This window comes from Idiotropiscis lumnitzeri, chromosome 2 (genome assembly GCF_059441095.1).
Source record: "Idiotropiscis lumnitzeri isolate Australia: NSW breed Sydney's pygmy pipehorse chromosome 2, RoL_Ilum_1.0, whole genome shotgun sequence".
NCBI lineage: Eukaryota > Metazoa > Chordata > Actinopteri > Syngnathiformes > Syngnathidae > Idiotropiscis > Idiotropiscis lumnitzeri.
The window spans coordinates 23265718-23280653 of NC_142392.1; the positions used below are offsets into that span (position 1 = coordinate 23265718).

At 38.7% G+C, this 14936-nt stretch overlaps 1 protein-coding gene across 1 annotated transcript; it reads left to right on the forward strand.

The window, feature by feature from the left end:
- The first annotated feature begins 693 nt into the window (after window positions 1-693).
- Window positions 694-1344, forward strand: LOC148342021 (general transcription factor II-I repeat domain-containing protein 2-like). The gene has a single exon (XM_088288033.1). It carries the CDS (start codon window positions 694-696, stop codon window positions 1342-1344), a length of 651 nt encoding a protein of 216 aa, XP_088144159.1.
- The last annotated feature ends 13592 nt before the right edge of the window (window positions 1345-14936 follow it).

Genomic DNA, 14936 nt, shown 5'->3' on the forward strand with positions numbered 1-14936 from the left:
CAATCACCAGACGCATTGAAGAAATCGGGGGTAATGTATATGTCCAGCTGCAGCAGAAGACAAAAGAATTTGAATTTTTTTTCATTAGCACTCGATGAGAGCACAGACGTGCCGGACACCGCGCAGCTGCTCATTTTTATTCATGGAGTTAGTGCAAACTTTGAGATGTGCGAGAAGCTGGCAGCACTCCAAAGTCTGAAAGGGACTACGACGGGGGAGGATATTTTCGGCAAAGTGTACCAAACCATGGAAGAGTTGGACCTGGACTGGTCAAAGCTGGCCAGCATCACAACTGACGGGGCTCCTAGTATGGTGGGTGTGTCTCGGGGTCTAATAGGACGCATGAGATGGAAGAACGGGGTCTCACCGCCCTGCTACAAGTCCACTGCCTAATTCACCAGCAAGCACTGTGCTGCAAAGTGTTGACGTGGGATTCTGTCATGAAGGTTGTGGTGTCATGCATAAACTTCATCAGAGCAAAGGGACTTAAACACAGGCAGTTCCAAGAATTCCTGTCTGAACTGGAATCTGCGCACGGAGATGTGCTGTACTACACAGAGGTCCGATGGTTGAGTTTTGAGGCGTTTTTACGAGCTGCTACCTGAAATTAACGCATTTCTTCATTCACAAAACAAAACGGTGCCAGAGCTGACGGACCCAGAATGGAAATGGCACCTCGCATTGTTAACAGACATGACAGAAATGCTGAACAGCTTTAACTTGCAACTACAAGGCCAGGGAAAACTCATTTGCGACATGTATTCCCACATAAAAGCATTTGAGGTGAAACTAGAGCTGCTTTTGGGACAAGTGAAAATGCACAGCTTCATCCATCTCCCTGCTACACAAAACCTCTCTGCAGAGAACCCAGCGGTCCCGTTTCCAGCTGAAAAATGTGTGGAAGCATTGGAAATGCTGAAGGCGGAGTTCGGTGTGCGATTCCGTGAACTACATGTTTATGCAAAAGAAATCCGTCTTTACCAGAACCCATTTGTTGCCGACATTGATGAAGCCCAGCCTTCTTATCAGTTTGAGTTGGCCGAGTTCCAGAACTGTGATGTTCTGAAAGACGGATTCAAGCCCAACAGTCTCATTGACTTCTATGCCGCCCTCCCAAACGACAGGTTCCCTAACATCAGAAAACACGCAATGAAGATGTCAACACTTCTTGGCAGCACGTATATCTGCGAGCAAACCTTTTCACGCATGAAACTGCTGAAAACTCCAATGAGATCAAGATTGACAGATGAACATCTGCATCAGTGTTTAAGACTGGCAGTGACTAGAATCGAACCTGACATTCCTATTCTTACCAGCCAGATGCAGGCCCACAGTTCACACTGATGAACAAACAAAGGTAAGATCACTTTTCTGACTTGAATGAGTCATTCTGAGTATAAACAAATATAATCATAATAAATCTACTGGGATAAAATCCATCTCCACAACCATACTGGTAGTGGTACTGGTTGTGCTGTGTAGGTTCTGTATCACTTAGTTCAGTTTCTCAGCCTGCTTGCTTGGTGGTTTTCACAGGGAAGTATGAGAGAGAGAGAAAGAGAGAGAGAGAGAGAGAGAGAGAGAGAGAGAGCTGCAAACAACGATGTCGACAAGCCTACTGGAACCTACAAAAGGATTATAAGGAAGGGACACAAGAACTTTGAGAGACTGCTCATATGAGTCATTTGAGTGAGAGATTCTGCTCTGACAACTAAGCTGAACTTGGACCTGTTAAGACTGTGCACGGCACAACAGAAAGTTTCTGTTCCATGGAATTTTTTTTCTGTGAAGAACCCAGAGAGGGTTATTTGGTTATTATTTATTTCATTAATAGTGTTATTTATTTCCTGGCTATTTTTCTATGAAGAGCCCAGAGAGGGTTATTTGGTTATTATTTATTTCGTTAATAGTGTTATTTATTTTCTGACTTTTGTTCTGTGAATAGTCCAGAAAGGGTTATTTGATTGTGGCTTTCTGGAAAACAATATTTTTTTACATTTAGGCACTCCTGCAATCATCACACTTTTTCTGTTACAAACTGACCCCGGCCCCTCATCAGAGAAGGGAAAAGTTATATGGCCCCCACAGGAACAAGTTTGGGGACTCCTGACGTACACACTTGACCGAAAATACATTTTTATGAAATTGGAAACACTCACAATAACGAAAGCCTTCCAAGACTCAAGTGTTTTGGAGTACGTTTACCACGCCATGAGCTACTCTTTTGCAAATACGACGATGTCGTCTCTCTTTTTCTTCGGAGGTGAACTTATAATAATATACTTGTTTATGAGGAAAGGTGAACAAATTCAAAATCTTCGCCTTAGACAAACTTGTGAAATATTCAAGACATGAGAGAGGCAATTAACCTTGGACGGATTTCCCCAAACAACTTAATGTTGCGATGCATATTTCTAACGATAGAAAGTCGTTCTTTACAAAGCAAATGAGAGTAAGACGTGTACAAACCTGCTTTGAGTGGCACAACACGAGGCTGCTTGCTAACTTCATCCAGCAGTGGAAGATGTTGCTCGTTCTCTTCTTTTATTCCACAAAGTTCCTCTTTGTACTTGGGTGTCGTTCTTGCACACATTTTCAAACGCCTATCTCAACAAATCCGCACTTGATCTCTGCTTGGCGATAACGCGTGAGCTTCTCTTTGTTCGACGAGACGAATGAAAGATGGCGTCGTTTTTTTCCTTCGAGAAAACCGCAGTCTGTTCGGCACTAAAGCGGAAGAGCAGGACACACCCCGCTGTGATATGATTGGCTGCTGGCTGTGTGGCGCACTGTCACCAACTCACCGACAGATGTCACCATTTGCGATGCAAATCATTGTTATCTTCTTCTAAACATTGGAAAAACGTACGATTTGAACCGTATGCACGTGAACAAACATTTTAGTTCCCAAATATGAACTTGAGAGATGTATTGAATTTTACTTTTGTTGCTGGTTTTGTTAAAACATCTGCCACCATGTCGTCGGTTGGACAGTATTCCAAATGTATTTTCCCTATTATTAACAGTTGACATGATAAAGTGATACTTTATGTCAACATATTTGCACCTTTGCCTTTTTACTGGGTTTTTTGCCAGCGACGTGGTTGCGAATTTTAAATTAAAATACGTCACTGTTTTATTATCTAAATGTTCGTGTTAAAAATGATTTCAGTGTTGATATAAGTCCTTAAGTATTTCATTATTCGTTTCAGTATTCATTAAACTACGTTGATTCATTATTTCAAGATTCATTGAACTGTTTTAGTAATAATTTAGTATTCAATGTTTAATCGTTACTGTAGTTACTTTTTAAATATTTGTCACTATTTTGTCCAATCTTAATGTTATGGAAAATTATTTAGCAAGTAAGGTTTTTGTTATTTATTGTGGCCACCTGCTTTTGAAGAAAGTGCTTTTCGGTTCTTGTACTCGAGGATTCTTTGTGAAGCCAAAACAACACGAACTTGACTGATAAGTAGGCTCAACGCAGAAAAAGTATCTTTTTGTTTTAAGATTACACAGTTCCTGTCAAATAAATCTTCATCTTTCTGTGTGCATCAGTATCTTCCCACGCACTTCTCCCACTGAGATTACTCTGCAGACTGACTCAAAAGACAATTTATTTTCCAGACTATCTCATTGATCTTCCCTTACTGCTGAAAATTCCACAACAATCTGGGGTCAGACGTGGGATAGCTGAAGATCCGCCGGTGAAATTCAGGGACGCTGGCGGGTGACCTCCAGGGTTCAATTAAGACAGCAGCACCAACGAACTGCGTGATGCGAATCATCTCGTTCCTGGTGACAAATAAACGTTGACTCCAGTCACCATCAAGTTGCCAACTCCTGACATACCAAAACCTTTGAGAGAAACTGAGACTATTTGCGTTTCTCTTTTTGTTCTTTTTATAGTTCAACTTTGAGTTCAGTTTTTCACCTTTTCACACAGCGTAATGAAGGCCAGTTGAGCAAGTGGAACAAGTGATTTTATTGATGATAGTGGAAGGCACCGATTTCATAAGAACAGTTTCTTCTCACACCTTTTCCATTAAATATGATTAAAAAGACAACTGAAAAGCATAACGTAACAAATGTTGTTCCAGGCAAAGGCAATTAATTTTATTTACATCTCGATGTAAAATCACAAAAAAAAAAATCATCATCACTCAGACACAATGGTTCTTCTGGCATGGATCACATTGGCTTAGTGTCAATAAAAAAGCTTTGCAAAATTAAATTTATCATATTTTATTCAAAATCACATTTACATCTTACCACAAAGAGTCAGTTCCTTCAGTTTTTTTTTGTCCTTTTTTTTTAAGTTTCAAGGATCGCTGCTATTCTCGTAGGGCAAAAATTTTGCATTTATGGATAGTTTCATCGTGGGTACTTTTTGCTTTCATTATAATCTGGATCCCTAAAAGAATTAAAGGGGCCCTGGCATCAGAGTCGCTATTTATTGCATGATTTACGTTTGGTTTTTTTTTGTTTGTTTTTTTTTTTGCCCAAAATGACATTTAGCCTGCTAGTACGTTCCAACATTCCCCTTTTTACTTTTTTTATAAAATTTCTGTTTCTAAATAAATTTTAAAACAAAATTAACGTTTGAAGAGTCAAAATCCCTACACATAAATTAAGCAACAACACTTTCACTTTGACATATTTGAATAACGTATATTTTAAAGTTATCCAATATGTATTAAAAATAGACTAAGATACACCATAATATTATTAGACTTCACTGAATTATTTTGTAACTGCAATGACGCTTAACAGCCATAGGGTGTCAGTAATGAGTAACAAAGTAACAACAACTCCCATTGTTCCGTCATCATTTTCATTTGCAAAAATTACCAGGAACTATGATTTGTGGGGGAGATGCAAACCACCTGGGCCACAGGAACTTTATGACCAGGAACTAAATGTTCCTGGCCTTGTTGGTAGAAAAGGGGTTAGTGACGTTCTCCCTTTTTCAGCCCATAGTAAGCCAAAGATGCAGATGCATTCCTTGCAGCATGCGCTTGTTCACCGATGAGATCCGTGCAACCTTGGATGGATGCATTAAATGTATTTTAAATGTTTGGATGAGGTGAAACTACGCACATGTGTACAAAACTGTGCAGGGCCACCCGAGGTTCTTTGACTCTCACCCGACCAAGCCAGTACAAAGTTCATAAACAAATAAGACCAATACGTACTTGATTAAAAAAAAAAAAAAAAAAAAAACCTTAATATTTTGTGTTTTATCCACTAAAATTGATCAACCGCCATTGATGTTTTCGCCGCAGTGTGCACATTTTGTAGAGTTAGGCAGAATTCCTTCCGTAAGGAATTGCTTGAACAAGATATAAAAACGAGAAAATTGAAAATGTAAAATAATCAGTTCAAATTTTATTTAAAAAAAACATGGAGTTTACCCCCCACTATTGGTTATTCTTTGGCATTTATTTTCTGCACTGATTTTATTTGGAATAAACAAATGTTTAGCAAACCGACAAGCAATATTTAAAAATAAAACGGCAATAACCTTGAACGCATTTCCCCAAACAACTTAATGTTGTGATGCATATTTTTAACGATAGAAAGTCGTTCTTTACAAAGCAAATGAGAGTAAAACGTGTACAAACCTGCTTTGAGTGGCACAACACGAGGCTGGTTGCAAACTTCGCCCAGCAGTTGAAGATGTTGCTCGTTCTATTCTTTTATTCCACAAAGTTCCTCTTTGTACTTGGGTGTCGTTCTTGCACACATTTTCAAATGATAATTCCAAAAAATCTGCACTTGATCTCTGCTTGTCGATGAGTCGTTAGCGGCTAGCTAGCTAACAAGCTAAGCTAACTACACCGAAAAGCATCAACGCGCGAAGATGAGGTTATCGGGACACAAAGACTTAATGAATTATGTCGTAGTCCTTTAGAGCAGCACTGAAAATCCTGTGAGAAAATTACAGTCAGTTCCACACTAAATTAGAAGAATTTAGCGGTGTTTGTTTTTATTTCGGCGTGGACGGGTCGGTGCATGTGGTCGAAGTCCTTTTTTTTTTTTTTTTAACTTTATTGAACACTTTGAATAGACAGTACTACAGTATCACAAGATCAGTTCAGGTATTGAACGAACATATACATTTTTCATCCTTAAATAGAATTCACAACAAAGGATAATGAATGTAGAAAAAAAAATATATTATAAAATAAAAATACACAGTAAAACAGGAACAATGTCTCTGGATATGTAATTAAGGCTTTTAAAGGAAAAAGGCACTCAAAAATGTCAATATCTTGTTGCTTTTCTTGTTGTTAATTAATTTAATCGAATTAAATATGGATTTCAACTCTATCAGGAAAGGCATAAATCTGGGAGAGGATCTTGAGAATTTCTGTTTGTGGATAAAAAAAATTTTGCATCAACAATGAATAAATTAATTAAGTATGCAAAATTGTTATCGTTTGGGTTACTATAATAAAATAATCGCAAACAATATCCTTCAGATTAAGAACACAGGGGGTTTCAGATGGTTTAAAGAAATGAAACGTTAAGTCAGCCCAAAATTGCTTTGTGATCATACAGTCAAAGAATAAATGAGATATTGTTTCAGTTTCATTCCCACAGAAAGAGCAAATATTGCTAATATCAATAAATTTGGAAATTAAGGAATTAACCGGATATATATTATGTAAGATATTAAAATGTATCACCTTGGCTTTATTAGTAATACAGTGGTCGAAGTCCTTCGGAAGCTGCGCGCTTTCTAATGACGTCATGCTTTAAGCACGTATTTTTCAAATATATTTCTTTGCCTCTGTGTTTGTTTTTTAACACTGGCTGGTCTATTTTAATATATATTTTATATAATATTTTAATTCGGTTGATTAAAAAAAACTAAATTAACGCCACATTGGCGCGTCAGCTCTGACGTCACTTCCGCCTATGCCCCGAGAAGCCGCTGCTGGAACAGCAGTGGGACGTTCAAGTTTCTCCTACCGAACTTGCAACAATGCTGTGGTTCAATTGGGCTGCAAGATTGTATGAATATAATGCCTGCATATACTAGTAGTGCTTCTCAAATATTTCACGCCCGCCCCTACCAAGAAAAAAAGATTCGCGCCACCCCACCACCATTTTTTTCTGTCTTTTTATATTGATGTTAGATTGTCAATAAAATATCCCTTAACTAAACTAAATTGACAAGAAATACAATTTTGAGAACGATTATCGCAAGCATCTCGAAACTCAGTACTCTGTTGTTCAAATATTGATGAGATGATAAATATTTACGAATATTTGTTTATGTTAAAAAAAACTTTATTAACATTAACAAACCAAACACAGTTATTAATACGTACAAAATAGAGAAAAGACAAAAAGAAGAGCAAGGGCGATTTTAAACAAAAATTCTACATAAATTACAAAGCAACAGCTTTAGTATGTATACGCGACATTTTTATTTTTTTTTCATTTATGGTTACTATGTGGCAGTCGGATGAACACACACGTCTGACTGGAAACTGGCATTTATTTGAAGACTAGCAACAACAGAATAATGCACAATCATAAATTTGCACCAAAAAACATTTTCATGAACACGCCCCCAAGCACTATGCCTGCTGGGTGAGAGGCATAGTCCTAATGTCTGCCACACAGAGGACAGCAGGGCCGCCGCCACGCATCACTACTTCAAGTTTAAGAGCCGTACTCACCGTCTTGCGGTTGTCATGATCATCGGACTGGTCGGCAGCCATTTCTGAAAAATTAACCCCGAGCTGGACTGGACATACAATCGCACGTGATAAACAATCAGCTACAGGGTTACATTTACCAGCCACGTGCCCAATGTCTGTCGTAAACTCAGAAATGGCCGCTAAGTGCTGTTGCTGGCGGGCCGACCATGGTTCAGTGACCTTCGACATTGCCAATGTAAGTGGCTTATGAGCCACATAAGCCTTGAAACGGCATCCTTCAAGAAGGAAACGAAAGTGGCGCGTCACAAGGTACAATAACAACAACTTTCGGTCAAAAACGCTATACATATATATATATTTGTAAATTGATGTTATATTGTCAATAAAATATCCCTTAACTAAGCTAAATTCATAAGAAATAATATGATTTTGAGAACTACTATTGTGAGGATCTCGAAACTCAGTACTCTGTTGTGCAAATATTGATGAGATGATAAATATTTACTCATACGTTTTTTTGTCAAAAAAAAAACATTATTCACATTAGCAAACCAAACACAGTTATTAATACGTACATAATATAGAAATGACAAAAAGAAGAGCGAGGGGGATTTTAAACAAAAATTCTTTGTAAATACCATAAAGCAACAGCTTTAGTATGTTGACGATATGTTTTTTTTAATATAATTTTATGGTTACTTTACGTTTTTTTAATGGTTACTGGAATGTTCCGTCTTCTATCTTAAGAAGTCACGCAGGCAACGTGACGCTGAAAGCTTGTGTCTCTTTATTTATTGACTTGCATTCTCGTCTATGTGCAGACACACTTGTTCGTCTGGTAACCAAAACACACGTCAGGCAATACTGCTAACTAGTGGCCAATGATATAACTGCTATCATTACATCTCCCTTTCAAACGTTAAACAATGCCTATGCCTTTTTTTATTATTATTATTGTTTATTATTATTATTATTATTTTGTTTTGTTATCAATTATTTTCACTTCTTATCAATATCCACACATTTTTATGACAACAAGCAGCTCTACAACAATTTTAGCAACAATCACACAACATTAAACATTTTCAATCAGCCTGTCCGGTTGTCGTCGAGCTCTTGTTGATCTTCGAAGAGGTTCAGTAATCCCAGAAATTACTGGTGGTTGAGGTCTGTGCTCCTTCGATGTATCCACCTGCTTTTCAGCCTCAGCCGCATCAGAAGATTTCTTCCAGTCCTCGGGAACCTTCAGAAGACTCCTGTTCCTCCTCACTCTTTGTCCATGCTTTGTTTCCACAATGTAAGATCTCGGTCCGGCTTCGATAAGGCAAAAGATGTATGCAGATTGTGCTCGATTGGACTTCATTATCATCACATTTCTCTCTTATTGGTGATCTATTATTATACTTCCTGCTTCTGCGACATCCGATTTGATGACGTCATTTCCGGGTACGAACTACGCTGCTTCAGAACGAAACTAAAGTTGCGTTGTACAAAAAACATTTAGAAAAATATTTAACGTTACACTTCACAGTAATTTGAATGCAATAACAGGATTTAAATGAACTACAAATTGAAAACAGAAAAGCAATACTTTTCTAGCCACTCAAAAGGTAAACAATTTGCACGCTAGTATTATGCAAAAACATTAACAGTAGGGACCCATATTGCTATTATTAAGGTTATTTCGTTAGAGCAGGGGTGTCAAACTCATTTTTGTGGACGGGCCACATCGTAGTTGTGGTTTCCCTCAGAGGACTGTGAACCCATATAAATTGAATGCAAAGCCAGGTTTTGAAATCAGAAGCTCGTAAGTAATTGTTCAACAATTTTTCCATTTATTTTAAAAGGGGAGGACTGCTAACAAATAAATGGCAATATCTCATACCTCCGTGTTGTTAAAAGTGAAGAAAATATGATAGAAACAGGAAGTTGATGCAGATGATTTGCCCTTTGCGGGCCACATAAAATGAGGTTGCGGGCCAGATCTGGCCCCCGGGCCTTGAGTTTGACATGTGCGTTCGAGTGAATTGTATGTACCTTGTTGCTTTTCATGTGCAGAATGTCACCGTGAGGGACATCTCTTGACCGCAAGAAACGTTCCAAGTCCCCCTCTAAGATTATTGCCGCATCTGACGTACTGTCGTCTCTCGAACAGCCGCGCATCAGAGGCTAGGCAAGCCAAACTGACCCGGAAGTACAAAAACACGTATTAAAAAAATAAATAAACGAACATTCACTCAAAAAAAAACAACTTTGCGTTTGCGAGGGAACGCAATCTTTGCAAGGGAAAGCAAAGATTTGTTGTTGTTATTTTTTCTTCCATGTCCCCTAAGGGGCTCCGGAATTTCCGAACGCCGTCAGAGGAAAAGGAGAAATAAAAAAGGAAAATCTGGATATCAGTCTGAATCGTGGCCTTTTTGCTGGACTACACTACTGCCATTCCAAAAACTTTGAGAGAAACTGAGACTACTTGCGTTTCTCTTTCTTGTTCTTTTTATAGTTCAACTTCTAGTTCTGTTTTTCACCTTTTCACACAGCGTAATGAAGGCCAGTTGAGCAAGTGGAACAAGTGATTTTATTGATGATTGTGGAAGGCAACGATTTCATAAGCACCGTTTCTTCTCACACCTTTTCCATTAACTACGATTAAAAAGACAACTGAAAAGCATAACGTTAACAAATGTTGTTCTAGGCAAAGGCAATTAATTTCATTTATAATGATTGATGTTAACACACAAAAAAACTCATCATCACTCAGACACAATGGTTCTTCTGGCACTGATCACATTGGCTTTGTGTCAATAAAAGAGCTTTGCAAAATTCAATTTCATCATATTTTATTGAAAATCACATTCACGTCTTACCACAAAGAGTCGGTTCCTTCAGTTTTTTTTGTCATTTTTTAAGCTTCAAGCATCGCTGCTTTTTTCACCAACACAATTGTGTCTCTCAGTACTATGTTTAGTGGAGAATTTTTTAGCACAAACGCTGCAACTGAATGGCTTGTCTCGACTGTGTGTTCTTGTATGGCTCGTTAAATGCGACTTTTGAGAGAAACTCTTGCCACAAACTGAGCATGAAAAAGGTTTTTCTCCACTATGTGTCCTTGTGTGTTTTGTTAAATTTGACTTATCAGAGAAACTTTTGCCACAAACTAAGCAGGAAAAAGGTTTTTCTCCGTTGTGTGTTCTTGTGTGATATGTTAAACTTAACTTTTGAGAGAAACTTTTTCCGCAAACTGAGCAGGAAAAAGGATTTTCTCCACTGTGTATTCTTCTATGTTTTGTTAAAGTTGATTTTAGAGAGAATCCTTTGCCACAAACTGAGCAGGCGAAGGTTTTTTCTCCACAGTGCGTTCTTATATGTTCTGTTAAACTTGACTTTTGAGAGAAGCATTTTCCACAAACTGAGCAGGAAAAATGTTTTTCTCCAGTGTGTATTTTTATGTGACTTGTTAAATTTGACTTTACAGAAAAGCTTTTGCCACAAACTGAGCAGGAAAAGTTTTTTTCTCCAGTGTGTGTTTTTATGTGACTTGTTAAATTTGACTTTCCAGAAAAGCTTTTGCCACAAACTGAGCAGGAAAAAGGTTTTTCTCCACTGTGAGTTCTTGTGTGGCTTGTTAATGTTGACTTTACAGAGAAGCATTTTCCACAAACTGAGCAGGAAAAAGGTTTTTCTCCACTGTGTGTTCTTGTGTGCCTTTTTAAATTTGACTTTTCAACGAAACTCATGCCACAAACTGAGCAGGAAAAAGGTTTTTCTCCACTGTGCGTTCTTGTGTGGATTGTTAAACTTGAATTTTGAGAGAAGCTTTTACCACAAACTGAGCAGGAAAAAGGTTTTTCTCCAGTGTGTAATCGTGTATGTGTTATTAAATTTGAATTTAAAGAAAAGCTTTTGCTACAAACTGAGCAGCGAAAAGATGCTTCTCCACTGTGTGTTCTTGTGTGAATTGTCAAATGAAACTTTCGAGAGAAAATTTTGCCACAAATTGAGCAAAATAGAGGTTTTTCTTTACCGTGGTTTCTTGTGTGCCGTTTTAAAGACAACTTTGAGGTTAATGAGTCAGTGTGACATGCCCTTTCAGTTTTGGCTTGCCCATCATCATCATCATCATCATCGTCTGATAATGTGTCCTCATTATGTACTTGTGATGGTCCCCAGTGGTCTTCATCACCTTCTGTTGTCACGTGATGACTTGAGCTGCTGCTTGGAGGCCCCGCCCCTCTTTTGTCCTCATTCTCATCCTTTTTTTCATCTTCAGTCTTTATCGGGTCAAAGTTTACTGATGACTGGTTAATCTCCTCCTCCTCCTCCTCCTTTTTGATGTGAGTCAAGTCTGGCTCCTCTTTCACAGAACAGAAATATTTTTCACTAACGTCTGCAGGACACAAAAAGATGAACACAGATTTGGTTTGGTCAATTCATTCTGATTCAGATCAACCCACTCGTGTACAAACCTGCTTTGAGTGGCACAACACGAGGCTGCTTGCAAACTTCGTCCAGCAGTTGAAGATGTTGCTCGTTCTCTTCTTTTATTGCACAAAGGTCCTCTTTGCACTTGGGTGTCGTTCTCGCACACATTTTCAAATGATAATTCCAATAATTCCGATCTCTGCTCGGCGATGAGTCATGTGCCTCTTTTCGTTAGCGGCTAGCTAGCTAACAAGCTAAGCTAACTACGCCGAAAAGCATCAACGCGCGAAGATGAGGTTATCGGGACACAAAGACTTAATGAATTATGTCGAAGTCCTTTAGAGTAGCACTGGACATCCTGTGTGGAAATTACAGTCAGTTCCACACTAAATCAGAAGAATTTAGCGGTGGGTGTTTTTGTTCCGGTGTGGACGGGTCGGTGGATGTGGTCGAAGACCTTCGGAAGCTGCGCGCTTGCTTATGACGTCATGCTTTAAGCGCGTATTTTCCAAATATATTTCTTTGCCTCTGTGTTTGTTTTTACCCCTGGCCGTTCTATTTTAATATATATTTTATATAATATTTTAATTCGGTTGATATTTTTGTTTTTACAAAATAACTAAATTAACGCCGCATTGACGAGTCAGCTCCGACGTCACTTCCGCCTATTTCCCGAAAAGCCGCTGTTGCTCCAGCAGTGGGACGTTTACGTTTCTCCGACCGAATTTACAACAATGCTGTGGTTCACTCGGGCTGCAAGATTGTATGAATATAATGTCTGCATATAGTGTGAAATATTTCTCAATCTAGTATTTCCAAGTTTTCAATTGACGTGACTTCTTCGACAGGCACACAGAGTATGATGTAAATATACTTTATTATTTTGTAATTGTTTTTATTTAGTAACTCAGAACACACAAATGTAACACACAGGGGTGACAAACATGCAGTCAAAGAAATATAGTACATAAATATATTATAACGCCTGACGTCATCAGCAGGCTTCCGAAGGACCCCATCCACAACCCGAACACATCTAGTACCGACACCGGAGTGAAAACCGGAAGTCAGTCAGGACATTCCTCGCTGTGATGTGATTGGCTGCTGGAAACAACACACAATATAATAAACAACAAAAAAAGTATATTCAGAGAAACAAACCCAACATATTATCAAATTTCCCCATTGTGGGACTAATAAAGGACATATTTATCTTTATCTTTAGAACAGCACATTCTGTTTCTCATTTCAACAAAATCTTTTTAAAATTGTCCGTTTCTTCTGTATGAATGAAAAACAAAGGGCGACTCTTAATAAATCTGCACGAATTAACCGTTTCGCCATTGATAAAATCCACCGTTTTGTGGCAAACTAGGATTATACCTTAATGCCAAGTCGCAGCAGAAGAATAATTCTGATATGCAGACAACTTCTCTCTTTTGCCAAGTGGCGTAGTTTATTCCAGCAACGCACACAAACTGCTCCTCACAAGAGCCAAAAGCAGAGAGAGAGAAATAAGGCGTGAGCACCTGCCGAACATCGCATGTTAACATCATCTGTCAGGGACAGCACCCCTAGTGGCAAATAAGCACATTACAGAAACAAGCAGTCATACAATAACACTCAACACTCCCACTTATGAACTACTTGTAAACTGTACAACTTTCACAAAGATATATCAAGAAAAACAAATCACATGACATTTGAATGTCAAATATTTACATGCCAAATATGACCCCTGTAAATTTTTTCCATTTAGATTTGGTCACATGCTTGGTCATAACATCTGCTGCCATCTCATTTGTGGAACAGGAAACAAGTATCATCTTCTCATCTTTTATGATGGATCTAATGAAATGATATTTGATGACCACATATTTACACCTCTGCCTGTATACAGGGTTCCTCACAAGTGCGCTAGCCCCTTGATTGTCCTCATGAATGACAGTTTTCGTGCACACATAGTCATCAATACCTTTCAATAGTTGTTCCAAATGTATGCACTCCTGTATTGTTAAGGCAAAAGTCATGTATTCTGCCTCACACTAAGATAGTGCTACTGTTTGTTGTTTCTTGGTCCTTCATGAGACCAGTGCACTGTCATCACACATACTCACACAATGCCCCGTGGTACTGCGTCTGTCAGTGGCGTCCGACGCCCAATCTGCATCACTGTAAGCTCGAATACCAAGACCCTCGCTGCTCTTTCTAAAACAGAGCTGTCCGTCGGTTGTACCTCTGAGATAACGCAAGACATGTTTGACCGTGATCCAGTGCTCATCTGTGGGTTCAGAAAAATGCTGCGATAGTCGGCTCACCACAAAACATAGATCAGGGCGTGTGCCGGTGGCCAAATATATGAGACTGCCAACCGCTTCTCTGTCCATTTTCACATCAGTCATTCTCGGCGCATCTTCAGTGTAGTCTAGTTTTTGTTTGCAGGGTGTTTCCCTTGTTCTACACATTTACATGTCAAAATGGTTTAGGATCTTTTCCACATACTTGTTTTGTGTCACATTTACACAGCCTTCCGAGTGGCTGAAGACCATGCCAAGGAAATGTTTTAACCTGCCTAGGTCCTTCATTTTAAACTTGGTGGATCACATGCTCTTCACTTGCTTGAAGCCACTTTTGTGTTATTGGCAGCAATGATAAGTTCATCAGCCCAGATAACAATTATCACTTTCCCTTCTACTTTAGACTCTTTCGTGTATACACAGTGGTCTGCTGGGTTCTGGATAAATTTGTTCCCGATTAGGTATTTGTGAAGTAATAAATTCCAATTACGTCCAAATTGTTTTCGGCCGTAAATGGACTTCTCCAGCTTATTCACTAGCC

What these genes read in the sequence shown, in the direction of transcription:
- LOC148342021 (XM_088288033.1), top strand. Translation starts at nt 694, where the DNA reads ATGACAGAAATGCTGAACAGCTTTAACTTGCAACTACAAGGCCAGGGA.